Source organism: Canis lupus, chromosome 9 (assembly GCF_003254725.2).
Source record: "Canis lupus dingo isolate Sandy chromosome 9, ASM325472v2, whole genome shotgun sequence".
NCBI lineage: Eukaryota > Metazoa > Chordata > Mammalia > Carnivora > Canidae > Canis > Canis lupus.
The window spans coordinates 43,343,611-43,370,042 of NC_064251.1; the positions used below are offsets into that span (position 1 = coordinate 43,343,611).

The following is a 26,432-nucleotide window of genomic DNA, read 5'->3' on the forward strand; positions in this document are numbered from 1 at the left end:
GAGCCTGCGCCACCTCACTCCCCTCGCTCCACCTGGTCACGCGTGCATGTTAGCAGCTCACATCACAAGAAGAAGGGGGAGTGCAGTAGAATATTTTGAGAGAGAGAGAGAAACCACATTCACATGACATTTATTACAGTATCGTTGTGATCGTTCCATTTTATTATTATTGTAATCTTTCACTGTGCCCAATGTATAAACGCGACTTTGCCATCTGTACATATGTAGAGGAAAAAGTGTAGTACACATACAAGAGCTGGTACATCCAGGGTTTCGGGCATCCCTCGGGGGTCCTGGGATGTATCCTCTGGCGGAAAAGTGGGGAGGGACACCGTATATGATGTCTTTCCTGCTGACATACCCCAGGGCCTGGTTTTTGTTTAAAAAAAAGCTTTTTAAAAATTTTGAAATACACATGGAGTTTCGTTCCTTGGGCCTCTCTCAAGCTAGTTTTTAGAAACTGAGGTTTACTTTGCACACAAGTGGGAAGAACAGAATGGAAATGTATAGTTCAGTGATTTCTGACAAGTACCTACACCCAAGTGGCCCATGATCTTGTTGAGACAGAGAGCATCTCTATCACCCCAGAAAGATCCCTCCTGCCCAACCCCAGTGGGGATGCAAGCACCACTATTTGCACTCCTTCATCATGGGCCACTCGTGTCTGTTGTAGAACGTCATAGAAATGGAAGCATTCATACATTTTGTGACTGCCTTCTTTTTCTCAGCATAATATCTTTGAGCCTTACCTATATTGTGTTTATCCGTAGTTTGTTTCATTCTATTACTGTATTTGTTGTGTGGCTATGCTACAGTGTGTTCATCTGTTTTTTGGTGGATACTTGGGCTATGTGTTAAGCTGCTATGAAATTCTTACATGGGTCTCGGTGTGGACATATGATTTTATTCACTCTGAAGTAAACACTGAGGAGTGGAATCTCTAGGTCATAAGGAAGGTATGCTTAACTTTGCAAGAAACTACCAGAACAATTTTCCAATGTGCTTTGCAGGAATTTGAGTAGGATGTGGTTACTAGGAATCTGTAATTGTGGGAGCTGGGCAAGTAGTCTTCTATGCTCACTGTTACAGTCTGAAGTCAGCAGGACAGGCAGTCAGGAAGAGGACAGGGACACAAAGGGGTATGTGCAGAGCAAGGACAAAAATGGAGCCTGTGAGAATCAGTGGAACCCACGAGGTTGTGGAACACATTTTCTCTCACTGCCTTCAAGCCTCTCTCTTTGATGATGAGCATGTCCCAGGAGAAAAGCATGAGGCTTTGATCACACATCTGAGCAGAGTCAGAAGCAGGTGAAGGAGGAGATGCAGTGGTGCTGAATTCAGGCCCCGCCGCTACCCCACGCCAACAGGACAGCTAGCAGGTGAGCAATAACACCCACAAGTGGCAACCGTCTGGGTGTGGAAGCAACTCCAGTTCCTCCTTCCAAACTGCAAGCTAAACTTGTTTTGTGGCATCCAGAACTATGCAGAAAGAGAGAATATTCAAGAAACATAGTCCCAGCTTAACTAAGAGGTCTCAATTAAAACATACCACTCTGTGAAGGGGTTTCAGAGTGCATTTACCATAGTGGGCACTGAGAAATGTATAGAATTGTCAAATCACTCTATGGTACACCTGAAGCTAATACAACAGTGTATGTGAATTATGCCAGAATTAAAAAAATACATCACTCTAGGTCTTGCTTTTTTTTTTTTTAAGATTTTATTTATTTATTCATGAAAGAGAGAGAGAGAGAGAGAGAGAGAGAAACAGGCAGAAGGAGAAGCAGGCTCTGTCCAGGGAGCCTGATGTGCGATTCGACCCCAGGATCCCGGGATCACAACCTGAGCCAAAGGCAGACGCTTAACCTCGGAACCACCCAGGAGCCCCTAGGTATTGCTTTTTTATCCATCATCACAATCTCTGCCTTTGGTTTGGAGTGTCAAGTCCCTCACCATTTCATGTCATCATGGATTCAACTGGGTTTAGGTTGACTAGTTTGTTGCTGGTTTTCTATTTGTCCTGGCTGTGCTTTTCCCTCTTTTCCTGATTTTTCTTTTTGGATTAAAAGGTATCCTTTAAATTCCACGTTGTCTTTTCTACATTTTTCTTCTCTTAGCTATCCTCTGTTTTATTTTTTTTAGTAGTTGCCCTAGGATTTACAATACATATCATTCAGGAATGAATCCTAGGTCTGTCTGAATGCAAGCCACGGGCTTTTTCTCACCAAACTATCTGAGAAGCAGAACAGTGACCTGGCTAAGAGCATGGCCCCTGACAGGCAGGAAGGCAGAGAAGGAAAGATAAAAGGAACTCATTTAATTTATGTAAATATGTGGAAACAGTAGTTGCGAGCCAACATCCACGACAATCTGATCTTTTCATCACACACCAAAATTAAACAATGGTCCTTGGAAAGTTTTGAGGTTTGGCATGTGGTTCGAGTCAATCTTATCTAGATCATTAAGGACACGGTCTCCCTGGGGTCACTCTAGAGTGCAAGGTCAACCTTTGGTTGCACAAGAAAGGAGGAAGAAGCAAGTTGCAAGCTAGAGTTTTGTTAAGTTTCTGTTTTGTACAAGACACCCTCCTGAGTGCAAGACTGGAACATGAGTCCCTGACCCTCACCATTGCCGAAGCTTCTCTAGGCTTCACACGGAAGTTTGTGTGATTCTCCCAAACTACACATCTGATTGTGTCTGTTATCTGCTGAAGACCTTCTAGGCCGCTAAAGGGAGACCTGTCTACCCCGCATTGCGGTGAGTCCCACAGGCACCATGCGTCTGTGCGCCAGGAGATACGCACACCACCGTTGCTCACAGCAGCTGTAGAGATAAAGCTGAAAGCCACACAAATCTCCATCAGCAGAAGAACGAATGGATAAATTATGGTTTGCCCATACAAAGGCGCACCAGGCCGCAAAGAAAAGCTCCTACACGGCCTGTTCAGTGAGAGAAGCCAGACTCCAAAGGGCACGTGCCGTTGCCGTAAGATTTCATTTATGGGAGGTTCAAAAGCATGTCAGACGAGTTTATAGTGAGAGAAGTCAGAATGGTAGTTACTGTGGGGGAGGCGGGTACTGGCTGGGAGGAGCCATGAGGGAGCCCCTGGGGGCAAGAGTCCTCCCTCCTGATGCCCCTGGTAGTTACACGCATGCAGACATCTACCACCTTCTTCCCCTCTACACTAAGGACCGGTGCACTTTACTGTTTGTAGTTTCTACCTTGATTGAAAAATCAGCAACTTCTAAAGGCTCCTCATTGCTTGTGAAGTAAGGTCTGGACTCCGACCGGCCCTGCCTTTGTGGGCTCTGCCCTCCTCCACTCCCTCTCTTGCTCGCTGCCTCTGTCCTTTCCTAAACTTGGCCGAACTCAGCTCCAGGATTTCACCTTTGCTGCCTGGGAAGTTCTTTGGGGACCCTTCCTCCCCACAATCCCCGGCTGAGAGCCCAACTCTCCCCTTCAGTCCTGAGGAGACCGACAGAGTTCCCTGGGGACCTCCTGGCAGGTGCTGCATTGCTTTGGGGCCCTGGCTCTGCTCTGGCCCTGGATCTCCTCTCCCTCCTCTGCCCTCCCCTACCCTAGCGTGAGATTCGGATTCCTTGTCAGCTGGTCTGGTCTCCCCTGGAAAGCCCTGGAGGCCCGCCCGCCCTTATCAGTCCAGCAGGAAGTGCTTTGGATTCGGCCCTGTGAGTCCAAATGGAGCAGAGACCCCACAGTGATCATCAGTTCTTGGCCTGACAATACAGACCATCAGAGTCACATTCTTTTTTTTCTTTTTAAGATTTTATTTATTTATTCATGAGAGACAGACAGAGAGAGAGAGAGAGAGAGAGAGAGGCAGAGACACAGGCAGAGGGAGAATCAGGCCCCACGCAGGGAGCCCCATGTGGTTCTTGATCCCGGGACTCCAGGATCAGGCCCTGGGCCGAAGGCAGGCACCAAACAGCTGAGCCACCCAGGGATCCCCAGAGTCACATTCTAAAAAAAAATTTTTATTTTATTGTTTTAAAGATTTTTATTTATTTATTCACTAGAGACACACAGAGAGAGGGGCAGAAACATAGGCAGAGGGAGAAGCAGCAGGCTCCCTATGGGGAGCCTGTTGCAGGACTCGGTCCCAGGACCCTGGGTGGGATCACAACCTGAGCCAAAGGCAGACTCCCAACCACTGAGCCACCCAAGTGCCCCTAAAAAAATTCTTAATTGTGGTAAAACACCCATAACATAAAACTTACTATCTTAGCCCTTTTAAAGTGTACAGTTTTTTCTAAAGTGTACAGTTTGAGGGCATCGAGTACTTCCCCACTGTTGTGCTGCCATCGACTCACAACATTCTTCATCTCGCAAAACTGAAACTCCATAACCATTAAACAAATCCCCATTCCCCTTGACCCAACCCCTGTGCAACCACAATTCTACTTTCTTTTCCATAAATTTGACTGCTCTAGATACCTCATGTAAATGAACTTATATAGCGTTTGTTTTTTTGTGACTGTCTTCTTTCAACTCAGTGTAATGTCTTCAAGATTCATCCACCGTTGTAGCTTATGTCAAAATTTCCCCCCTTTTAAGACTGCATAATATTCCATTCTATAGACACACAGACACACACATTTTTTTAAAATTTTTATTTATTTATGATAGTCACACAGAGAGAGAGAGAGGCAGAGACACGGGCAGAGGGAGAAGCAGGATCCATGCACCGGGAGCCTGACGTGGGATTCGATCCCGGGACTCCAGGATCGTGCCCTGGGCCAAAGGCAGAGGCCAAACCGCTGCGCCACCCAGGGATCCCGACACACACATTTTTAATCCGTGTATCCAACAATGGACACTTGGGTTGCTCCTATCTCTTGGCTATTATAAATAATGCTGCTATAAATATGGGTTTTAAATATCTCTTCGAGTCCCTGCTTTCAATCCTTTATGGCACATGTGAAGTGGTAATGCTGGATCATGAAAGAATTCTATGTTTAGGTTTTTTTTTTTTTAAGGTTTTATTTATTTATTCATGAGAGACACAGAGAGAGGCAGAGACATAGGCAGAGGAAGAAGCAGGCTCCCCGTGGGGAGCCCCATGCAGGACTTGATCGCAGGACCCCAGGATCACACCCTGAGCCAAAGGCAGATGCTTAACCACTGAGCCACCTAAGTGCCCTCTATGTTTAGTTTTTTAAGGAACCACCAAACTGTTGTTGCTTTTGTCTCAGCCGATTCAGTGATGCTACAGGCTAGAAATACCTGGGGTGCTCACTGACCTCATACCACTTGTGGTGAGACCCCCTCAGATATTTCCTGCATTGGAGCCAGTGTTGTGGCTGGACCAGCCCTTTGGTTCTTCTTATGCCTACAAGGCACAACTCAGCAGCAACCATCGGGGACCTGTGAAAATTCGAGGTTTCTTACTCACAAGTCATAGGGGCTGCAGGGCACACAGGGGCTACACAGGGAGGCTGTAGGGAAAGAGAGAGAGAGAGAGAGAGAGAGAGAGAGCACACCAGCACAGACCTGAAGTTCTGCCTTTATCAGGGTCCTCTGGGGGTGGCTAGGAGGGAATGAGGGTGCAGGAAGAGAAATGCAGGCTCACTCATAGGATGTTTATCTAGGCTCCCTAAGGCTTTCTGAAAGGGGTGGAGCAAAGGAGAGAGGAGGGGAAAATTTCACTGGGGTGGGGAGTGTCCCTATCCTTGCCTGGGTCATACCTCCAGCCCCCCCTCAACACGCTACTTGCTTTCTTTTTCTAGACCCACTTCCTCCTGCCCCTGGCTCCTCCTCCTTGGGTCACTGCCAATTTGCTTTGGTTTCTATTTCCCTGGTAATAACTCCTCCCAGAGCAGAGGACCGGCTGGCTGGTGTGAAGAGCATTGGTGGCCACAGAGGTGGTGTGAAGATGGCCTTCAGCAGCTCCCAGCCTCCCTACCTGAGCCCGGTGAGTTCCGGGGCTGCCGGCAGGGGTGGTGCGGGCCCCAGGATGCACTGGGTCCCCAGAGAGGTAACTCTGGGGTGGCAGCAGGTGAAGAGGGCAGACGTCCCAAAGAGGGCACAAGTGGGCAAAGTTAAGTGAGGCAATCCTGACACAACCCCAAGCCGGTGTCCCCTGCTTCCCAGGGCTGGTGGGCTGGTGATCACCGGGGGTTGTGCCTTTGACTAATGCTTACCAAGCTCCCCTGGGAGCCTGTCCTTGGTGAGGGGAAATGGGGAGTGGGAGACAGGCATGAACGATAACTAGGAGAGTGACAGTTTGTAAGAACAGGGAAATAAACCGGGTTCCTGAGGGAGGCTAACAGCCCAGTGGGGCAGTTCAGTGAGCTTACTTTGGAGACTGGGTCCAGCCATTGAATAGCTGGGTGGCCTCCGGCAAGTTACTTTGACCTCTCTGGGCCTCAATTTCCACATCTGTAAGATGGGGATCATCCTCAAGCTCACCTCCTAGGGTTAAGTAAGGATTTGAGAGGCAGCATGTCTCGAGTGTTTGAACAGTGCCTGGCACACTGGGGGTCCTTGGGAAGTGTTTTGTAGCATTAGGAGTCTGGAGGCAGCAGGGAAGACCTGAGGAGGTTTCTGCTCCCTGAGAGGTAAGCTAAGGCAGAGGCAGGCCAAGGGAGTCTGTAGAGGGGCCATCTCAGGAGTGAGAAGGAAGTGGGCTGTTCCTTCAGCGTGTGGCTCAAAGGGCTGCCTTTCGGTTTTTGTTGTTGTTGGGATCAAGTCCCACATCGGGCTCCCTGCATGGAGCCTGCTTCTCCCTCTGCCTGTGTCTCTGCCTCTCTCTCTCTCTCTCTCTGTGTCTCTCATGAATAAATAAAATCTTTAAAAAAAATAAAAATAATAAAATAAAATAAAATAAAATGCCAATTAAAAAAACCAAAAACAAAAACATGTCACCTTGGGTTCCTTCTCCATCAGACAGAGAATCCCCAAGATCCTCCCAGGCCCTGACATTTAATTATTCTGCTGACTAGTTTTTACTTTCCGATCCTTGCATCCGAGATGTTCAAATCAGAAGGAAAATCCTCCTATGGGCAACAGTGAGCTAAAACAGGGCCTTGGAGTCCAGACAAGAAATAAGATGGTTGCAGCCACCACCACCCCGCCCCAGGCTCGGGAACACCTGCCCACCCTCATGGGCACCCTCTCCCAAACAGCCCACTGACATCCAGCTGTGGGAACCTTGCTTCCTCCAAAGTGGGGTGGGAAGGTCACACGGCCAGGCTGCCTGGGGAGTCTGGCCCCCATTCCTTGCCCATGGTGTCACCTGCCACCCGCCTCACCTGGTCAGCCTTATTAGAGGTCCAGGACAGAATCTGGAACCACAATTAGAACAAGACTCAATGTTTGGTCTGGGAAGCGTTTGGTGAGCCAGGAGAGGATTTCTGTGCTTCATCCTGAGAAGCAGCCTGTGGGGCACGAGTGCTAGAGTTTCAACCCCATGCTTTTGCTGACCAGGTAAGTGGCTTTGGGCAAACTACCAAATCTTCTGTGCCTCAGTTTCCTCTGTAAAAGTGCACTAATACTGGGTAATGAGGTAATAGGGGCAGGTTAAGTCACCAAAAGGGCCGCAGAACCTCTTGGGGGGGGAGGGCAGCATCCTTTGGCTAAAAGTCTCCTGCTGCCTCCTGCTGGTGAGCCCCCTCTGCCAGCTGGGTCCTCTGGTGACACGGGGCTTCCAGATGGAGGCTGCCCACCCTCACACCTGTAGAGCCTGGCCGGAAGAGGAGGAAGAAGTCCTCAGGCTCCAGGCACAGCCAGGAGTAGAGGGATTAATTCATCCTGATGCAAGCAGTTGCCATTGTCAAAGGCCTGGACACCACTGGGGCTCTCAACTAATCCTCTCAAGAACACTGTCAGGCAGTGCTATTGTTCTGAGAAGGGACCTGGGGTGCAGACAGGTCAAGTGACTTGCCCAGTAGGAGAGCTGTTAGCACAAGGAACTGGTGGTGGTGGGGGGTGGCGAACCCATGTCTGTGGGACCGTAAATCCAAAAGTTCTCTCTCTTTCTCATAGAAGTGTGCGGTTGTGCATGTGCGTGCCCCCCCCCTCACGTGCCCAAATTGCACCACAGCCTTGTCCTGCCAGAGTTAGAACAACACAAAATTGCTTTCTTACACTTCTGGGGGTCAGAAATTTAGAAGTATCAATAAAGCTTCAAAGGAAGATCTTGCCTTGCTTGCTTTTTCTAGCTTCCAGAGGCAGCTGACTTACCTTGGCTGGGGGTCCCTTCTGCCATCTTTACAGCCAGCAGCTTCCTGCCTCTGTTGTCACATGTCCTACTACTTACTGACTCTGTTCTCCTGCTTCCCTCTCCGAGGACCTGGAGGCCCACCCAGATAATCCAGGATAACCTCCCCCTCTCAGGATCCTTTACTTAATCACACCTGTAAGTCCCCTTCGCCTTGTAAGGTGACATACAGCATCCACAAAGTCTGGGGATTGGAATGTGGATGTGGGGGGCAGTGGAGTCAGCCCCCCATTCCTCCTTGGAGTCAACCAGGGTTGTCAGTGTCTTTGAATCCATCCACACATATTTCATCTATAATAAGTTAAATGCATGTTTATAGCCTCCCCCACCCATTTTTTACATACAAATGGCATCATTTCATATCAGTTCTCAAAGAATTTTCTTCTTCCTCTTCTTTTTTTTGTGGAGGCTACATCAAATCCATTTTTTTTAAAGTTTTTTTTAAAGAATTTATTTATTTATTCATGAGAGACACACAGAGAGAGGCAGGCAGAGACGCAGGCAGAGGGAGAAGCAGGCTCCATGCAGGGAGCCCGACGCGGGACTCGATCCTGGGACTGAGGTGCTACCTGAGGTGGCTGGGAGGGCAAAGTCCTGGTCACCATAGTCCCGGGGGTGGGGTGGGCAGGAGCAGGGGAGGATGCCTTCTTCCTGGCCTTGTCACGAGCAGAAGGTTTATCCTCTAGAACACATTGGTGGTCTCTGTGGTCCCTTGGGCATTTCGAGTCTCTAGCCAGGGCCCTGGAGCTTTTGCTAGGAGCTTGGCCTGGGGTCTCCCACAGCCCCCATCACTACCCTGGCTTCTTCCCATCTCTGGGCTGTGGACATGCTACTTCCTCTTAGAAACTGTCATTTCCTCTCAGATGCTCAAGGGAGGCCAGTGCCCCATCACAACTCTCGGAGCCCCAAAGTGTCCCCGGAACAATTGCAGAATGTCTGTGGAACTACCTGGACTCAAGTCTGCTTCCTCATAGGCCTGGAAGATCTGTGAGGCTGAGACGCCCTTGCACGGGCCTGACACACCCAGGCCTCGCTACAAGTGCTGACGAACAAGCAGGAGGAGGCAGGCCCACTGACTGACCTGCATTTTCTCCTTGCAGGGTGTCCCCTTCTCCGGGAAAATCCAGGGGGGTCTCCAGGACGGACTTAAAATCACAATCAATGGGACCATTCTTTACTGCAATGGAACCAGGTACCTGGAACTGTTTCTTTCCTCCAGACTCTGCTCTTAGCAAACCGTGGCGGCCATCAGCTCAGGTTGTTTCACCCAACACCCCCTGAGCTGCCTGTGCCCGGCCCGGTATCGCTTCTTTCATTTCCCATAACTGCCCGGAACCCTCATTTGGCTGATCTAGATTTATTTTAAACTTGTCATCAAGTGCATTTTGGTCTCTTTCAGTTTCAAGGTCTTTTCAGGGAAATGCTAAGTTGGTTCAAAATACAAACACCCCTCTCGTGCTCTTTCCCCCTCCCCCTTTTCAAGGGAGCATCTCCAGGAACAGGGAGGAGCTTGCCATCTCTGCAGAGGCTGGAGGCCCCTCTGAAGCTCATGCAGTCGCTGTAACGACTGCAGCGTCCAGGTGGCGTGAGGCAGTGGGGCTCTTGCCCAGTTTGCATGGGGTCTGTGTACCTGGGGGATACACAGAGGACACGTGGTCCTCTCTCTTGGAAGCCCTTCTCTTGGTCCTCTCTTTGATCACCTCCCAGGGGTCTGGGACCTCCTGGATCCCTTCACACCACTCCCAGGCCCAGCTGGGCACCTCGATTCTAGACAACTTCCTCCACTGTGGCTTTCCCTGCTGGGTGGATATGGCCATGCAGATCGTGGGTCTTCTCTGAGAGACCTCAGGGCCCCCAGGAGACTCTGAGGGGAGCGAGGCCAAGAGTTCCCTACTCCCTACCAGCAGGGGACTTGGGGACCTCGGCCTCTGAATGTCCCTTTCTCCCCCTGCCTCCCTCTCCTCCAGCACCAGGATGGCTTTCTACTCCCATCCTGTCCAACAGAGACCGGCCCCACCTCTCCCCCCCACCCCCGAAAAGTTCCTGCCCTCATCCTTCCCTGGGGGCAGGGATTTTCTAAGGTGGGGATTTGTTTTTGTTTTTGTTTTTGTTTTTTTTAATTTTTTTAAAATTTTTAAAATTTTTATTTATTTATGATAGTCACAGAGAGAGAGAGAGAGGCAGAGACATAAGCAGGCTCCATGCACCGGGAGCCCGATGTGGGATTCGATCCCGGGTCTCCAGGATCCCGCCCTGGGCCAAAGGCAGGTGCCAAACCGCTGCACCACCCAGGGATCCCCCCTGTTTTTGTGTTTTTTTTTATGATTTTATTTATTTGTTCATGAGAGACACAGAGAGAGAGGTGGAGACACAGGCAGGGAGAGAAGCAGACTCCCCATGGGGAGCCCGATGCAAGACTCGATCCCAGGACCCTGGGATCACGACCTGAGCTGAAGGCAGATGCTCAACTGCTGAGCCACCCAGGTGCCCCTAAGACAGGATTTTTCTAAGCTGGAGGGAAAAATACACCCAGAGATATTTCTTTCTTTCTTTTTTTTTAAGATTTATTTATTCATGAGAGACACACACACACAGAGAGGCAGAGACACAGGCAGAGGGAGAAGCAGGCTCCATGCAGGGAGCCTGACATGGGACTCGATCCCAGGTCTCCAGGATGAGGCCCTGGGCTGAAGGAGGCGCTAAACCACTGAGCCACCCGGGCTGCCCACCCAGAGACACTTCAGAAACAATATTCTCCATTTCCAGAAGAATACAGGCTTAGACTTGCTGCTTCCAGAGTCCCTGGCAGCCTCCTTTCCCAGAAGGAGGGCTGGCTGGGTTCAGGGCCATGGCAGTTTCCTGTGGGGCCTGCTGGCTCGGAGCTACCTGGTGTTGAGGACAATATCCAGAACTCACGTTCCTCTAGCAAGAAATCAAGCAGGCTCTGCAAGAATTTAATAGAATGTCTCCTAAGGCCCACCCCTGGGCTTGATGCTGTGGGGGCTGTGGATGACAGGAGAGCACTGGGCGGTAGCTGGGGAGACCAGAGTGACCCCGAGAAGCAGGTGGCAAATGAGGCTGGTGCTGAGTTCAGGGAAGGCTGGGGTAAGACAGAGGTGCCTGGGAGGAGAACCTCAGACTGGAACTTGTTTTAGGACCAGCAAACGTTTATTGTGCCCCTTTTGTGAGCCAGGCTCTTTGCAAAGTTCTTTGTTTTAATTCCTCACCTTAGAGCCATGGCTGTACCCAAAGGTGGTTTTGATGGTGAGGGGGCTTCCTCTGAGGAGAGATAGGAACAGGCTTTTACTTGGTTGGGGGCCTCCTGAACACCGCCTCACTAAGCATCCCCAGAGAAAAGAAGTCACTCAGCTCCCAGGGTATGGTGACCTGAGAGTAGTGTGGTTCAGGATGATCACAAATGACAAACAGTGCAGAGCTGGGGTCTGATCTGGGACCAGGCCTGCCTGCTGACTTCAGGGCCACCTCCCCACACATCATGCGTGAGACACAAGCCAACCTCCATTGAGAGACAGACAGACATATGGAAAGCTCTTATGCCTGGAGCTACTGTTTAATCGATGTTTCTCTATTAGTAACTCCCTTTGTAGGTATATTTCATCAATTTCACATGTTCTCCTTCTTCTTCCCCCATTTTTTAAAAAAGATATTATTTATTTATTTGAGAGAGAGATCACAAATGGGGGAGAGGTAGAGGGAGAAGCAGACTCCCTACTGAGCAGGGAGCCCGATGTGGGGCTCCATCCCAGGACCCTGGGACCATGACCTGAGCCGAAGGCGGACGCTTAACCAACAGAGCCACCCTGGTGCCCAATTTCACACATTCTTTAAATTTGTTTTCTTCTTTTGCAATTGAGCTGATGGAGACTGGCCTCCAAGTATCAAGTTGGCATGAAAGTCACTTGCTTCTGGGCACATTTCTTGACTTCCGTCTCTGATATAAATCTGAATCCATGTTCAAGCCCTATGCCTCTTGTTGCTAGTGTTAACATTTTTCTCTACCCATTTCCTATGTATTTTTGGAAAATCACACTGTAAGGGCAAATTGCAATCACTGCACAAAAACACAGGAAGTGCAAATTAGGTGACTAGGAAGGATAGCAACCAACCAAGGACAGTCCCAAACCTGCCATACAAGTTGCACGCAGGTCCAGGTCTACAGACTGACACAATCCCAAGTCAAAAGCTCAAAGGCACAAGGCTGCCCCCTCTGCGGGCGATAAACCAGGCTACAGAAGGCTGCCCGCTTTCCCTCTGCTAGGTTTGCTGTGAACTTTCATAGTGGCCACAGCGACAGTGACATCGCCTTCCACTTCAACCCTCGCTTTGAGGAGGGTGGATATGTGGTCTGTAACACGAAGCAGAAAGGATCCTGGGGGTCAGAGGAGAGGAAGATGCAGATGCCCTTCCAGATGGGGAATCCATTTGAGCTCTGCTTCATGGTGAACAGCTGCGATTTCAAGGTGAGCAGTGACCCCCCCCCTTCCTGCTGCCTACCTCCCAGCCCCATCGCATGTGGTGAATAGCCTTTTATAAAGCATGTGAGCCTTCACTTTTTAAAAAAGATTATACGTATGTATGTATTGAGAGAGTGCAAGCAGAGGGAGAGGGGGAGAGAGAATCTCAAGCCGACTCTGCTGAGCGAAAGAGCCTGATGCAGGGCTTGATCCTATGACCCTGAGACCGTAACCTGGGCCAAAATCAAGAGTTGGACTCTCAACCAACTGAGCCACCCAGGTGCCTCCTATAAAGCACGTGAGCTTTTAAGTAATCACACGTGCAGTGCCATTACCCAGCAGCACCTTCCCCTTGTAGGGGTGCTTCTGGGGTTACGGTCTCCTCACACACCTTCCCCTGCATCTACAGGTACACATATTGCTTCTTTTACTCAGGAAATAAGAACTAGATACATCACTATGGTGCTTTTTGGCCCTGCAGATCTTTAAAGTTCTAGTTAATCCTATTCCTTTGCTGTAGCCATTCCTCCACTGCAGGTCCGGGATAACACTTGTTTTTCAGTAATATTGTTGCAGCCTTTTCTTCTTTCTCTTGGATAGATTTATTTATTTATTTATTTATTTATTTATTTATTTATTTATTCATTCATTCATTCATTCATTCATTCATCCATTCATTTATTCAATTGATTGAGAGAGAGAGAACACAAGCTGGGGAGAGAGAGAGGCAGACTCCCCGTTGAGCAGGGAGCCCGATGTGGGGCTTGATCCTAGGACCCTGAGATCATGACCTGAGCCGCTAAACTGACTGAACCACCCAGATGCCCCTATATTGTTCAGGCTTTATCCAGGTTCTAGGGATGGCTTAGTTTTGTTGTGCATTGCACTGGTAAACAGAGTAGTGTATCTGGGCTTGGGAGACAGGTGGGGGGTGGGGAGTATCCCCGTGTCTGTCCTCCATGTGGGGGTGGATGTGCCTCCCACTCAATGTACAAGCCAGGGTTGCCTCTCCTCTGCTCCCCATGAACATGTTTATGCATATTTAAATAAAACCTCAGGGAAGCTCAGATTAGAAAGAGAAACTGCAATAAACAACCATAAGAACCCAAAAAGTCAAGAAGAGCCAATTAGAGACTAGGTTCAGATACACTTTGGATCTTGTTGTTGTAAGGCCATGTTCTTACAACTGGCACAGCTCTGAAGGCTGGTGCCCCTGACCTCCCAGGGGACAGATGTGAAAACCAGACATAGGTCTTAATTCCTGGGAGCAGGGGCACAGATCTTCTGCCTTGGCCTGAGACCCCTCTTCTGGAATATGCATTTGTCTTGGCAGGTGACGGTGAACGGGAGCCATTTTACGCAGTATTCACATCGCGTGCCCTTCCACTATGTGGACACCCTCTCCATCACTGGGGCTGTGCAGCTGTCCTACATTAGCTTCCAGGTCAGATTGTCCACTTGGCACTTGTCTCAGAGGCCGAGTGTGGGGCCCCATCTAGCTATACTTCCTGTTGGGTGGGCCTGATGGTAACAGCCAATCTCCTACCCAGGTGATTCTGGGGATACCCGTCCAGCTCCCCTGTCTTGTCCTTCTGTGTTCCTGTCTTTGTCCAGAACAGTCGCCTCAGTCTCTCAGACTCCCAGGCCACTCCTCTCTCATTCTCTACTTCTACCACGGTCAGGAGGCCATGTGGATCCAGAAAGAATTTGGGAATCTAACGGAATCTAGCTCAAGTCTGCACATTGTCATCCACTGCAGGATCTGAGACAAGCGACTTTGCCTCCCCCAGCCTCAGTTCCCCCATCTGTGGAAGGGGCATAGTCACTGCTGCCCCAGTGGCAATATATGTCAGAGGTCACAAAACAGCCTGTATGGGCCCACGCCAGGCTCTATTTGACCTTCTCTGTGTTTTAACGTTTTTGAATGTGTTGCCAGCATCTAAAAGATCAGGAGAAGAAGTTTCTGCATTCTGGAGATGGCTGGTGGTACCAGCCACACCATCGTAGGAATGTACTTAATGCCACGGAGCCGTACACTTAAAATTGGTTGAGATTGGAAATTTTTAAAAAGATTTTATTTATTTATTCATGAGAGACAGAGGGAGAGAGAGAGAGAGGCAGAGACACAGGCAGAGGGAGAAGCAGGCTCCATGCAGGGAGCCCGATGTGGGACTCCATCCCGGGTCTCCAGGATCACACCCCGGGCTGAAGGCAGCCGCTCAACTGCTGAGCCACCCAGGGATCCCCCGAGATGGGAAATCTTATTTACCACAATTTAAAAAGAAAAAGTCAGGTGGTATCACATGGAAATCTGGATTTCTGGCCATTTTGAAAACCAGGGGGATGGGAGACACAGGACCTATGTTCCCACAGGGCTGTAGGAGGCTGGGTGGAGCTGCTGTCACCACTTTCAGTCTGTGCTCACTGAGATGAGAAAAGCACACAGTAGGCCTGCAACAGATGCAAGCTCCTTTCTGTTTTGTCCTAATCTCTCATATTCCCTCCCTACTGGGGGGAGAGAGCAGGGAAGGAGAGAGAGATGGAGGGGAGTAGGGGTGTGAGGAGAGAGCTCGTGGCCTGCTGTCCCTCGCTGGAACCTAATCCCTGCCTCTGGCCCTCCGTGTGATCCTGAGTGCCCTCCCCTCCCCTTCCTGCCAGGCTTCCTCCCTCTGGCCCAGGCGCCTGCCCTCTAACTCCACTAATGTTCCTCTTCACGCTGTGGTGCCTTTTGTTTTAACAGAACACCCGAGTTACCATTACCCAGCCTGCCTTCTCCACGATGCAGTTCCCCCAGACTGCCTGTTTCCCACCCAGGCCCAAGGGGCGAAAGCCAAAAGTGAGTTTGATGTGGAGGCCTTGGAGGCTGAGCACTCAGCAGGAAGGACAGAGGGTCCAAGAGGCTGGTTCCAGCAGGCAGGCCCCATCATGCCCACCCATAGCTGTCCTGTCTGCACCACACCACCTGGGCTGAGCTGAGGACCTGGGGGTTGGCCCTGGCTCTCTCTTCCCCTCCTTACCCCTGTGGTGCTCCCATGCCTCTCCATCCTCACACCACTGCCTTCCTCAGGCTAGGCCATCTGACCCCTGACTACAAAGACCATTGGTCTAGTTCCCCACCCACCCCACCCACTGAGACCCTGACCCTTGTACATCCAAATCTGATTGCATCCTCTCCCTGCTTAAACATCTTAAAGGCTCCATCCAAGGTCTTCTAGTAAAGCCTGGATTCCCCAGCAGGATGTGCAGAACCCCACCCAGCCCCCCCAGTCCTGCCCCAGCCCACCTCCTGGCCACACTCCCTCACTTGAGGCTTTCTTGGGCTACCATACTTTTGGCACCTGCAGTCCCAGTGCTGACAGCATTCTGCGCCACCCCTCCCCAACCCCCCAGCTGACCTTAACCAGCCCTTCAATGTTCTGCTTAAATGTCACTCTTTTGGAGCATCTTTGGTGCTTGGAACATCATCGGGTGCTCCCCCGTGACCCCGTGGACTTCGTCCATATCCGTGCTATGCCAGCTACCACATCCTGTTGTAACTGTGCTTACATGTCTGTCCCTGTCACTCGGCCCCTCCTCCCCCACACCCACAAGCCCCTTGTGGGCTGGGACTGTGGCTTGTTCATCTGTATCCCCCCACTTTGCACAGTGCCTGAGCAAGCAGCAGGGACTCCAGGAACGTGGGGTGTGGCGTGCACAGCCAGCAGAATGGGAGACTGGCCAGGGCAAGGATAGTCTGGCGGGGAGAGGGTCAGAACAAGAAGGGAAGCAGGGCCCAGCCCTTCCTGTGGCTACTGGAGGGGGGGGGGTGGCTATAGGAAGGGGTGCCTCTCTACCCAGCTTTCCATGGTCCATCGAGGTCCCAAGGGGGCATGTGCTTTCTGCCGAGATGACTTCAGGGCTGGGCAAGCTTCGGGGAGTCTTTGCAGGGCAGTCCGACTTTGGTTCTGGCCTGGAGAGGACAGGGTGTGGCAGATATGATGAACCAGAACTGGGTAGCATTTGGGATCCTATCACTTGTACCTGGAGGGGCTCGGGCAAGTGGATTGGCCTCACTAGTGAAACAGGAGCTGAGGGTGCCTCCCCTGTGAGAGCGCTGGGGCCAGAGCCTGGGGCAGTGGGGCCTTCACTAGGGCCTCACCTGACTATAAGACTCAGCACTGGATTTCGTGGTTTTGCCTCTGGGAGCTGAGGGAGGCTGTGGTCTCTCCCTCTGGAGGAGCCAATGAGCATGTCCTCGCTCCCAACCAGAGCGTACCTGGGATGGACTGGGGGGGAGAGTCTGCAGCTACTGGCTCTGGAAAGCTTGATGGGGAGCAGGAAGTAGGCGAGCTGAGTCTGGGGAGGCCTTTTTTACCACGGTTCCTGCCAGCATCGCCCCCGGAATATAACAGCAACATTAACTGCCGTTTTGCTTTTCTCATCCCGGTCAGTCTCCAGGCGTCTGGCAGAGCAGCTCGGCTCCCATCGTGAGTTTCTCGAGTTCTCCTGGGATCCCTCTCATTTTGCTTCTCCCACGTGTTAGAAGGAGGAGGCAGGGCAGGCCCCGGGCCTCTCCCACTGTGTGTGGGGGTGGGGGGTGGGGGGAGTGGTTGGCCCTCATGAAGTGGGGAACAACCTGAATCGCCACCTTTCTGCTCAAGGCCCCGCCTTTCCATGAGCAGCCACAGGAGCCCGAGGCCCCACATTTACTTATTCCTCCTGGAAAGTGGGGCTGCGCTAGAGAAAGTCCCCTGAGAAGAAAGGTGGGCCACAGGCCACAAGTGCAGCCTATTTCTTCTCCAAGTAGAAGACACCTTTGCCCCCACCTCATCCCCTTGAGGAAGAAACTTGTACTTGCCAATTCTGGGGGCCTGGGGGGGTCGGTTGGGCTGGTTAGGGGCTCCAGGTGGATTCACCTCATAGGCTGTCTGTTAAGTGGTGCCCTCTGGTGGCAGGTGGTGGTCTTCATGCTGGTGAGAGCCCATTCAAATCTGGTTCTTTCTTCTAGACTCAAACAGTCATCCACACTGTGCAGACCACCCCCGGACAGCCGTTCCCTGTAAGTCTGAAAGCTCTGGTCAAATCACAGCCTGACCACGCTTCCTCTTCACCAAGGACTGAACTCTAGTCCCAGAGGCAGGAAGAAAGCAGAGTAGCAAGGAGGATGGGGGTATTTGGGGTTGGGCCTTCTGCTCAAGAGCCATGTGAGTAAAATTCCCCTTGGGACAATGGAGATTCTGGATCAGGGTGGATTTACCCAGTGGCCTAAGAAGCAGGTCCCCTAGGGACCAGCAAGAAAACCGGTCCTTCCGTCACCGAAAGGGGAGCGCAGTGGTCCTAGCATCTGAATGTGAGTGAAGCCCTGCATCCTGGGGACAAAGCCCTGGGATGTCACTGCTGGTCACAGGCTTCTGCTGCTGCTTCTCCTGCTGCCAGCATGAATCAGATGGGAGGCCAAACTGCCAGTAGAAGGGTTGAGGGGCAGGCAGGTGCCATGATGAGGTCAGGGAACATGGTAAGAAGTCCCACCAAGACTGACTTGGGAAGGAAGGTGAAAGGGAGAAGCCAAGGGCCACACGCTAGGGCGCCCCTGCTAGCAGGTGGGGGGCTGTGTGAGTGTGCATTCCCAAACTGAACTTCTGGTCTCTTTCAACAGAATCCTATCATCCCACCCACGGCGTACCCCACCCCAACCTATGTAAGTGGTTCCTTGGAGAGGGCGGAGGCCTTGTCTGTGTCAGGCAGAGTGGGAGGTGATGGGTGGCTTACAACATGAGGGCAGTCCTTCTGTAAGCTGAAGTTCTGGAAACATCCAAATGAATTAAAAGGCTGTTGAAAGGAGTTGTCACCTTTAAAACTGTCCCTTCGACATAAGCATCTTAGAGGGCCTTCCCTTCTTGACCCAAGTATCCTTTTGTGTCCGGCTGAAGTTCTTTTCATGACAGTTGAAGCCCGTTACTTTGAGGAATGCTGGAAAGTTTTCCTTTGGCATTTCCTGAACCAAGTAATGACATCATGGAATTCTTTCTTGAAAACATATTATTCACAGGTATGGCTGTCAAACTTAGTTGACAGTCCAAATTCACAGTAATTGGCACAAAGCTCCCTCCCCCCGCAGCTGACCTGCCCCTTTCCCCACAACAGCCGATGCCTTTCTTCACCTCCATCCCGGGTGGGTTGTACCCCTCCAAGAGCATCATCGTGTCAGGCACCGTCCTGCCCGGTGCCAAGAGGTAAGCCAGGGCTCTCAGGAACCCAAGGTCCCCCTGGTCATCCCCCTGGCTCTGGGCAGGTTGTGGGGGCAGGTAGGGGCTCAGGGCTCAGGGGGCAGAGGAGGTCCACTTGAGCTGTCCACCCCCAGGTTCCACATCAACCTGCGCTCTGGGAATGACATTGCCTTCCACCTGAACCCCCGCTTCAATGAGAACACCGTGGTCCGCAACACGCAGATCAACAACTCTTGGGGGTCTGAGGAGCGAAGCCTGCCCCGAAAAATGCCTTTTGTCCAAGGCCAGAGCTTCTCGGTAAGGGGCTGCAGCCTAGAGCTCAGATGGGCTCCAGGGGCCAACAGAATGAGGGAGCGGAGGGCGTCTGGGGGCCCCTCGAATCACATGAGAGCTGACACCTCTGGGGTGAGGGCTGGGCCCCGGAGAGAAAGTGCCCCACATATTCAGGAATATTCTATTCAGCAACTATTCTTGTTGTGCCCGTACTGTCCCACATAAGGTGGCTGGTGGTACCTCCTGCTTGCAAATGGGACAGATTCACCAGTGCAGGTTACTGGCCTGAGGCCCTTTAGTCCATAAGTACCAGGTGGGACCCAACCATGAGCTGTCATTCATTTATTCACTCATTCATTCAACAATCATGAACAGATCACTGGAAATAATAGGTCTGTGCAGAAAGCAAAACAGAATAAATAATGGGATCAAGTGAGCTCTGGGGCAGGGGACACCCCGCCTTAGAAGGACAGCTCTCAGAGGAGGCCACAGTGTAAGCCAAGACCTCATGGACAGAAGCATCCCACCTTGCAAAGGCCCAAGGTGGGGGGCATTCCTGATGGGCAGCTATCATTGCAAAAGCAGTCATGGCCGGGCCTGTCTAGGGACAGGGAGGTGAGGGGCTTGTACGTAGGACAGGTGTGGGTGGTGTGGCTAGAGGCCTGATCACACAGAGCAGGTGTTCTTGACCTCGACTACACATGCAAATCACCTGAGGAGCTTCAGAAAGAAAAAGCGATGTTTGGCTGCACCCCTGCCTGAACGTCCGTATTTCTAGATATGCCCTAATGCTCCTCACCCAGCGTTGACAGTGATTAACGTAGGGCCTGGAGAGCCATGGAAAGAAGTCTGAATTTCAGTGCAATAAGTCAGTGTGTTTCAAGCCAGAGAGGAGCACACTTTGATCCACAGATAGCTGTGTGACTTGGGGCGAGTGACTTAACTGCTCTGTGCCTCAGTTTTCTCATCTAAAGGAAAAATGGGGCTAATGAGAGTATCAATCTCATAGAGGTAGAAGGATGAAATGAAATAATGTCTGTGACAGGCTTGGGACAGTGGCCGGGGCACAGTGTGCCACAAGTGTCAGCTGTCGTGATGTTTTAACATGTGGCTGTTGCCTCCTGGAGAATGAGGGGGGCGGGAAGGACAAGTCAGGAGGCTGCACTGCAGCTGTGCAGGTGTGAGGCATTGCCGTGTGTCGGCCACTGAGGACAGGGGTGGCCCAGGCCGGTGTTCTTGCCCCTAGAGGCTCGGAGTCAGTGGCAGAATGGGGGTGGGGTGGGGGACACCCGACCAGGAGGGCTCGAGGTGCGGGGAAGGCAGGGGAGACTCGCTGGGAGGGCGAGGCTGAAGGGCGAGCAGAGTTACCCACGTGGGCGAGGCGGGCTGGATGGGGTATATAACAGCACAGGTGACGTGTGGAGGGAAGTGTGTCTCCCCCAGTGGGCCTGACGGCAGGCGTGAGACCTGCTTGAATGTTTGAGGAAGGCAGGAAGGCGGAGGGAGGTGCGAGCCTGCGTCTAGGTCTGAGAACTTTCCGAGGGGAGTGCGAATGATGTGGCCTCTGCCCAGGTGTGGATCATGTGTGAGGGCCACTGCTTCAAGGTAGCTGTGGATGGTGAGCACCTGTTTGAGTACTACCACCGCCTGAAGAACCTGCTGGCCATCAACAACATGGAAGTGGCGGGCGACGTCCAACTGACCCACGTGCAGACATAGGTGGGGCTCCGCGACCCTGGGGATGACACGGCTGGGGCATGCTGCTGTCTGGATCTGCTCATCACCTTCATGTTCCCCGTCCCCCTGTCCCTGTCCCTGCCTCAGTCCTTCCCAGCCTGCTGAAGGACTTGGGGCTTTTCTGGAGAGATGGTGTCCTTGTCTGGCTCTGCTTCCCGCTGTAGCCAGGCTGGAGGGGAGGAGGCACCTGGCGGGGCTGCACCTGGGCTTCCAGGCTTCCTCGGGCAGGGCAGCACCTGGGGCTCCAGCTGCCTAAATCCTACCATCTGGGGAGAGGAGGGTGGTCTCTGCAGGCTAAGCCCTACGTTCGGTCCCCTTGGCAGAAAGGGAGAGTCCTGGGCCTTCCCAAGCTCCCAGCCCAGGCCTCCACCCCATCTGCTGCTCAGTCACATCTCCCCCCAGTTAACTCCATCTTGGCCTCAAGCCACCAGCTGTTCATTCCACAGGGGAGGCGGTCTCCTACCTTCAACCTTTCCTTCCACCCAGGTCCAACCCTACCTGCTCCAGGAAAGATACCCCGATTCTCCACTGGTCTCCACCACCAGGACCTTTCTCAGCAGGGGGCGCTTCTCTTTCCCAGTCTTTCAAAGAAAGACAAATGCTTGTTGGCACATCCACATGGATCTTTGCAGCTATTAAATGTGTTTAAGACATTTTGGAGTCTCTGGAATTGGGGAGGTTCTGGGCGAGGGCATTGGGAGGAAAGAGCATGAGCTTGCTTTGATGGTGTGGTCCTGACCTCCACACCTGCTCCCAGTGGTTCCCCACAAACCCCACACAGGTGGGAGAAAGCAGGCTGGGCTCAGACTTCCTGGGCTGGAATCTGTGATGCAAGAAAGCTTGGTAACAGGTAAACCCAGCAAATAGCCTCACACTTCTGAAAGGGACCAAAGGCTGGGCCAGAAGGCCAAATAGCGGGGCTGGCTTATCAGAGAAGCCTGTGTCCCAGTGGGAGGAGGTGGCAGGTGTGGTGTCAGGAGAAGCTGACTCAGGCTGACACCTGTTTGTGTTGTTCCACTGCGGGTCCTGGCGTTCAGGGTCAGGGTGTGGTGGGGAGAGTGACTCAGTGTGTGGGTTTCTACCAGCCCCTGGGCCAGAGTAGGAGGGGCTGGTTCTGGGTCCATGTGATGCCAACCCACCCTGCTAACTCCCTCAAGAATCCAGTGCCTCAGGAACCAGGCCGGGGGCTCAGGGCATTGGCCTTGGACCAGCAGCACCTGAAGCCTGTCAGAAGGGCCGGATCCCAGGCGCTGCCACTGGGTTTCCAGAATCAGTCTGCCTTTGTAACGAGATCCCAGGCGGTCTGTGTGCATCTTGGAGGGGAAAAGCCCGGGTCTGGGTGACCGTGTTCTTGACCATACGGTTCAGATGTATTGCTGGGACTCTGGCCTGCCTCTCTCTCCCCTCGCCTCCCACCTCTGAGTAGGGGGAGGGGAGAAGTGGGCCAGGGAGCCGACGAAACAGAGGCCCAACCCAAGCTGTGGAGCCTGATTTTCCCAGACTGCTCACTTAGCCCCTGGCTGAGCTCCTTCCTTATTCTAAGAGAAGGAAACATGGCTTGGCCCCATAAGCCTTCCCCAGGGAACATATGTGTCCTTCACTCACTGTCAAGTCTTTGACACGTGGTCCGATCTCACCCACTTTGTCACCCAGGTGCCCAATTAGTATTGGCCCAACTCATGAAATAGGCAGCCCCAGAGCCAAACACTGTGACTTTCTACGATGGGATTGTGGTCAAGGCCTTCACTGGGGAGTCGGCATCACAGGCAGGACTGCACCTCTAGTACCCCCCCGAAGTAGGGTGTCCCCCGGGTGAGGCACAGTGCAGGCCTGGCGGGCAAGCCTGGCTTCCTCACCCCGCTTTCGGGCCTGCGGATATGCACAAAGTTCCACATGCTGCCCCATACCTGGTGGCCATTTCTGAGAAGCAGCCTGGCCAAGCTAGTATGTCCCTCTTGGGGGGGTTTGGGTCCAGGTGGTGCCATCCACCAATCCCTAACTCTGTCGAAAGGAGCTGCTTTCCCTACAAAACACCCACACACACATACAATGTGGTTAAAATAAAATGCATTTCATATAAATATCTCCATCAAGGAGTCATACAGGGAGGGCCCAAGTGGCCCTTAAGAGAAGACTGGGTTTTTGTTTTGTTTTGTTTTGTTTTAAATACAGAGTTATAAATAACTGTACACAGGGCAAATAAATACAGGGCAGGACGACATCGTCTCCTGCTGGTCACTCAAAGTGGTGCAATCAGATGAAAGTGCCATCCTTCTCACCCATCAGCTGGGCCTGGCACTGCAGATTTAGTCTTCAAGAGACCTGGAAGGCCCAACTCTCCATTACCTGGAAAGGGTGGGCTCAAGGGAGACAAGAGGTTCCACTCAGTCTGGGGTGCTATACAGTCCAGGTCAAGTATCGGGTGTGGTGGGGAAGCAGCTGGGGAGATAGATATGAGGCTCGGGGATGCAATTTCCTTCCATCTCCCCAGGCCCTGTGCCCTCGGATAATCGAGAGTTGGTTTCATCATTCAATTCTATGGCAGCAACTTTAACTTCTTCCGTGGGCTGCTGGAACTCTGGGATCGCTGGGCTGTTTTGCTGCACCATCTTTTTTCACCTCATAGGGAAACACAGCACCAAAGATATCTTCATGATAGCGCTTCTGGCTCTTTAAGGGAAAACAGAATCAGGGTGTCAGCTCTGCTGGTCCAGCCACTTCTTGTTCATTGGGTCCAGGCTAGGATGAGCCCCTGGGGCTCCCCCAGCTTCCTTATCACACGTATACCCACACACCATCTGCCTTCACAACTGTCACGCTTAGAGTGTACTTGAATCCCACTAGACTAACTCCCATCAGCACCTGAGCTGAGGTGAACCACCTGAACAGCTTGCCAAGCCTGCCTCATGCCTGTCCCACAAGATGCTCCAGGAAACATAGGCTCTGAGATAAATACATTTGGAAAATGCTGCATACTTTCTCCCAATCTTGAGGAGTCACGATGCACGGTAGCACGGTAGAGGCTCTGAGGAGTCTTGTCATAAAGCAACGTGTTGCCTTTGTTTAATTGAGCAAGCAGACCAGGATGGGACGGGCAGGCCTTCTAACAGCCCATCTAGCTCAGACATCCAGTCACCTCTAGGATTCCTTTGAGTTTCAGGACTAGAATGAGCCTGATTCCCCTAGATCTGACTCTCCCAGTCCTGACTCCCCTGTCTGTGTCCTTGAGCTGCAGCCCAAACACCAGCTGCCATACCTTAAGCTGGAAAAAATAGTCCTCAACTTGCTCTTCATTCAGGCTCAGCTTGGCAGCCACCAAGTGCTTCAGGGTATGGGCCACATCCCGGGCCATACGCACATCCCCACAGACATAAAGGTGGCCCTGCTCCTCATGGAGCATGCGGAGCACCTGGCTGGCCAGCTGCTGCCGCAGGATGTCTTGAACATAGACCTGAAAGCAGAGGAAATGGTGGGTCCAGGTCCCCGCTGCTGGGGTGAAGCTTGCAGTCAGGCCTGATGGCCAGGAGGGGGCTGTGGGGGGCACGATGGGCTGCAGGGTGAGTGCCGTCCCAGCCAGAACCTTGCCCAGGGATCAGGCTCAGGATGAGGAGTGCGCCGGCATCCTGCCCAGCCCAGCTAGAGATGAACGTTGGCCACCACCCTGGCCTCAAGAAGCTGACCATTCAGTGAAGCTCCTGCATTTACTTTGAATTTTACCATGCTTGAGAGAGGCATCAATCAAGCCACTCCCCCGCCCAGAGCTCTGAGGCCCACCTGTGTGCATCCCAGAAAGGGAGCCTCTTAGTGCAGACTGTTCATGGAAGCTCCACTGTAACTCAGAGCAGGGCACAGTGCGCTGGGCTCCCCAGTCACACAGAAGTCTAGGAGCCTCTGCTCTTGTTCCACACAAGACACCCAGTGACCCCAGCACTGGACACAAAACACTGGGTCTGGGAGGAGTCTGGAGAGAACAAATTCTCAAGGGCTGAGGTAACGGTCTGTTCTGACTCCTCGTGTTTCACGGAGCTAAGTGCTCCCGAGGGCAGCAGGGACCATGAGCGGGGCATGGTGTTTAAGCATGAAGCCAGCCTGGGCCACCTCTTCCCAGGCAGGTGTGCATCCCAGGTGTGCATCCCAGCCCCTAACTCGTAGCAAAGCTGGGCACTGGGACTAGCCCACCACGTGACCCTGTTTATTCCTGAATGGCTCAGGGCTCGTCTCTTCTCCTGGCAGAGCAAACACAATAGCCTCACAGCACTGCTCTGATGGTTGTGTAACTGCCTCTGTTTTAGAGCTAAGATGAAGGCTCAGAGAACAAGGGCTTTTGGGGAGCCGGAGTGCACCAGTCTGTGCTCTTTTTTTTCCCCAAATATTTTATTTATTTATTCATCAGAGACACAGAGAGAGGCAGAGACATAGGCAGAGGGAGAAGCAGGCTCCCTGCAGGGAGCCCGAGGTGGGACTGGATCCCAGGACCCTGGGATCAAGACCTGAGCCGAAGGCAGACGCTCAACCACTGAGCCACCCAGGTGCCCCCAATCTGTGCTTTTAAAGCTCCACCTGCTGCTCGGGCAGCTGCCATACTTACCTTGGGCTGGCCAGGCAGGCGAGAATAGGCTGTGTGCACCTCATGCAGCACCCCACTCTGGGCCATCTCCAACATCTCCTCCCGATACAGGTGGTCCTCATCTGGGCGGCGGCACCCAAACACCAGGGTCATGCGGCTGCCCCGGAGCCCTGCAAGACCCAGCAGGCTGCAGTTACCAGGGAGGCCACCAGAGGGCGGGCCACTGCTCCAGACCTGTCCAGCCAGATACCCCCAAGTGTCCTACCTAGTATTGTCCCCACTTTACAAATGTGGAAACCCAGGCCCAGAGTGTTCTGATCACTGGTCCATACAGGCTGAGGCAAATGGGAGAGCGGGCGGAGGCACAACTCTCCAGTCGCTGTAGTTCTACTCCCAGGGAAATGCCAGGCCACCTGGTGCTCCCTCCCCGCCTTTAGGGAAGCCCCTAACTGTACCTTTGTGCTTGATGTCATGGAGCCGCTGCTGCCAGAAACTGCGGAAGGGGGCGATGCCTGTGCCAGGTCCAATGAGGATGCAAGGACGGGAGGGATCCTCGGGGAGCTTGAAGTTGCCGGCACTGAGGGGGACAGATGGAGAGGCTCAGTTCTCAGACACCCTGGGATGGATGCACAGTTAGACGGGGACTGGGGAGCCGAAGGTGCAGGGGGGGAGGGGCAGTGGTAGCGTGGTGGGGGTGGAGAAGACAATGAGCTCAAATTTGACTTCCCAAGTCCTGTAGGCTGTTTCATTTCCCCTGTCCAGGCACACCCTCACCTTGTCCTGGGCTCCTTTTGAAAAAAGGCTGAACCTCACTGTACTCTGGGCCCCCACCGCTGTCCTCTCTGTCCCTACTGGAGACCTTGCCATGCTCTATTGCCAGGGGATAGAATGGAGAGGCCCCGTGGGACCCCGATGCCTTCTTAAGGGCCTAGATCTCT

General features: G+C 52.4%; 2 protein-coding genes across 4 annotated transcripts in view; one reads left to right on the top strand and one right to left on the bottom strand.

The window, feature by feature from the left end:
• Positions 1-2,573: 2,573 nt before the first annotated feature.
• LGALS9 (galectin 9) lies at positions 2,574-21,580 on the top strand. Of its 2 annotated transcripts, none has more exons than XM_049114230.1 (12): positions 2,574-2,757; positions 5,745-5,929; positions 9,337-9,428; positions 12,516-12,717; positions 14,045-14,155; positions 17,142-17,177; positions 17,699-17,749; positions 18,347-18,388; positions 18,835-18,923; positions 19,052-19,214; positions 20,763-20,909; positions 21,414-21,580. In XM_049114230.1, the coding sequence occupies exons 2-11, from the start codon at positions 5,891-5,893 to the stop codon at positions 20,907-20,909; spliced, it is 972 nt and encodes a 323-aa protein (XP_048970187.1). In that variant the 5' UTR covers positions 2,574-2,757; positions 5,745-5,890; the 3' UTR covers positions 21,414-21,580. The 2 variants fall into 2 exon arrangements, with proteins under 2 accessions (XP_048970187.1, XP_025332225.1); XM_025476440.3 differs by lacking the exon at positions 2,574-2,757 and adding an exon at positions 15,452-15,547 and having other exon boundaries at positions 5,772-5,929.
• A 1,397-nt stretch (positions 21,581-22,977) lies between these two features.
• Positions 22,978-26,432, bottom strand: part of NOS2 (nitric oxide synthase 2) — a 38,482-nt gene continuing 35,027 nt past the window's right edge. For both annotated transcript variants that reach the window (XM_025476433.3, XM_025476434.3), the window contains 4 exons: positions 25,950-26,071; positions 25,516-25,664; positions 24,184-24,378; positions 22,978-23,597 (listed from right to left, as the gene is read on the bottom strand). In XM_025476433.3, coding sequence (XP_025332218.3) covers positions 23,478-23,597; positions 24,184-24,378; positions 25,516-25,664; positions 25,950-26,071 — 586 coding nt within the window. In that variant the 3' untranslated portion in view covers positions 22,978-23,477. The remainder of the gene's footprint in view (positions 23,598-24,183; positions 24,379-25,515; positions 25,665-25,949; positions 26,072-26,432) is intronic.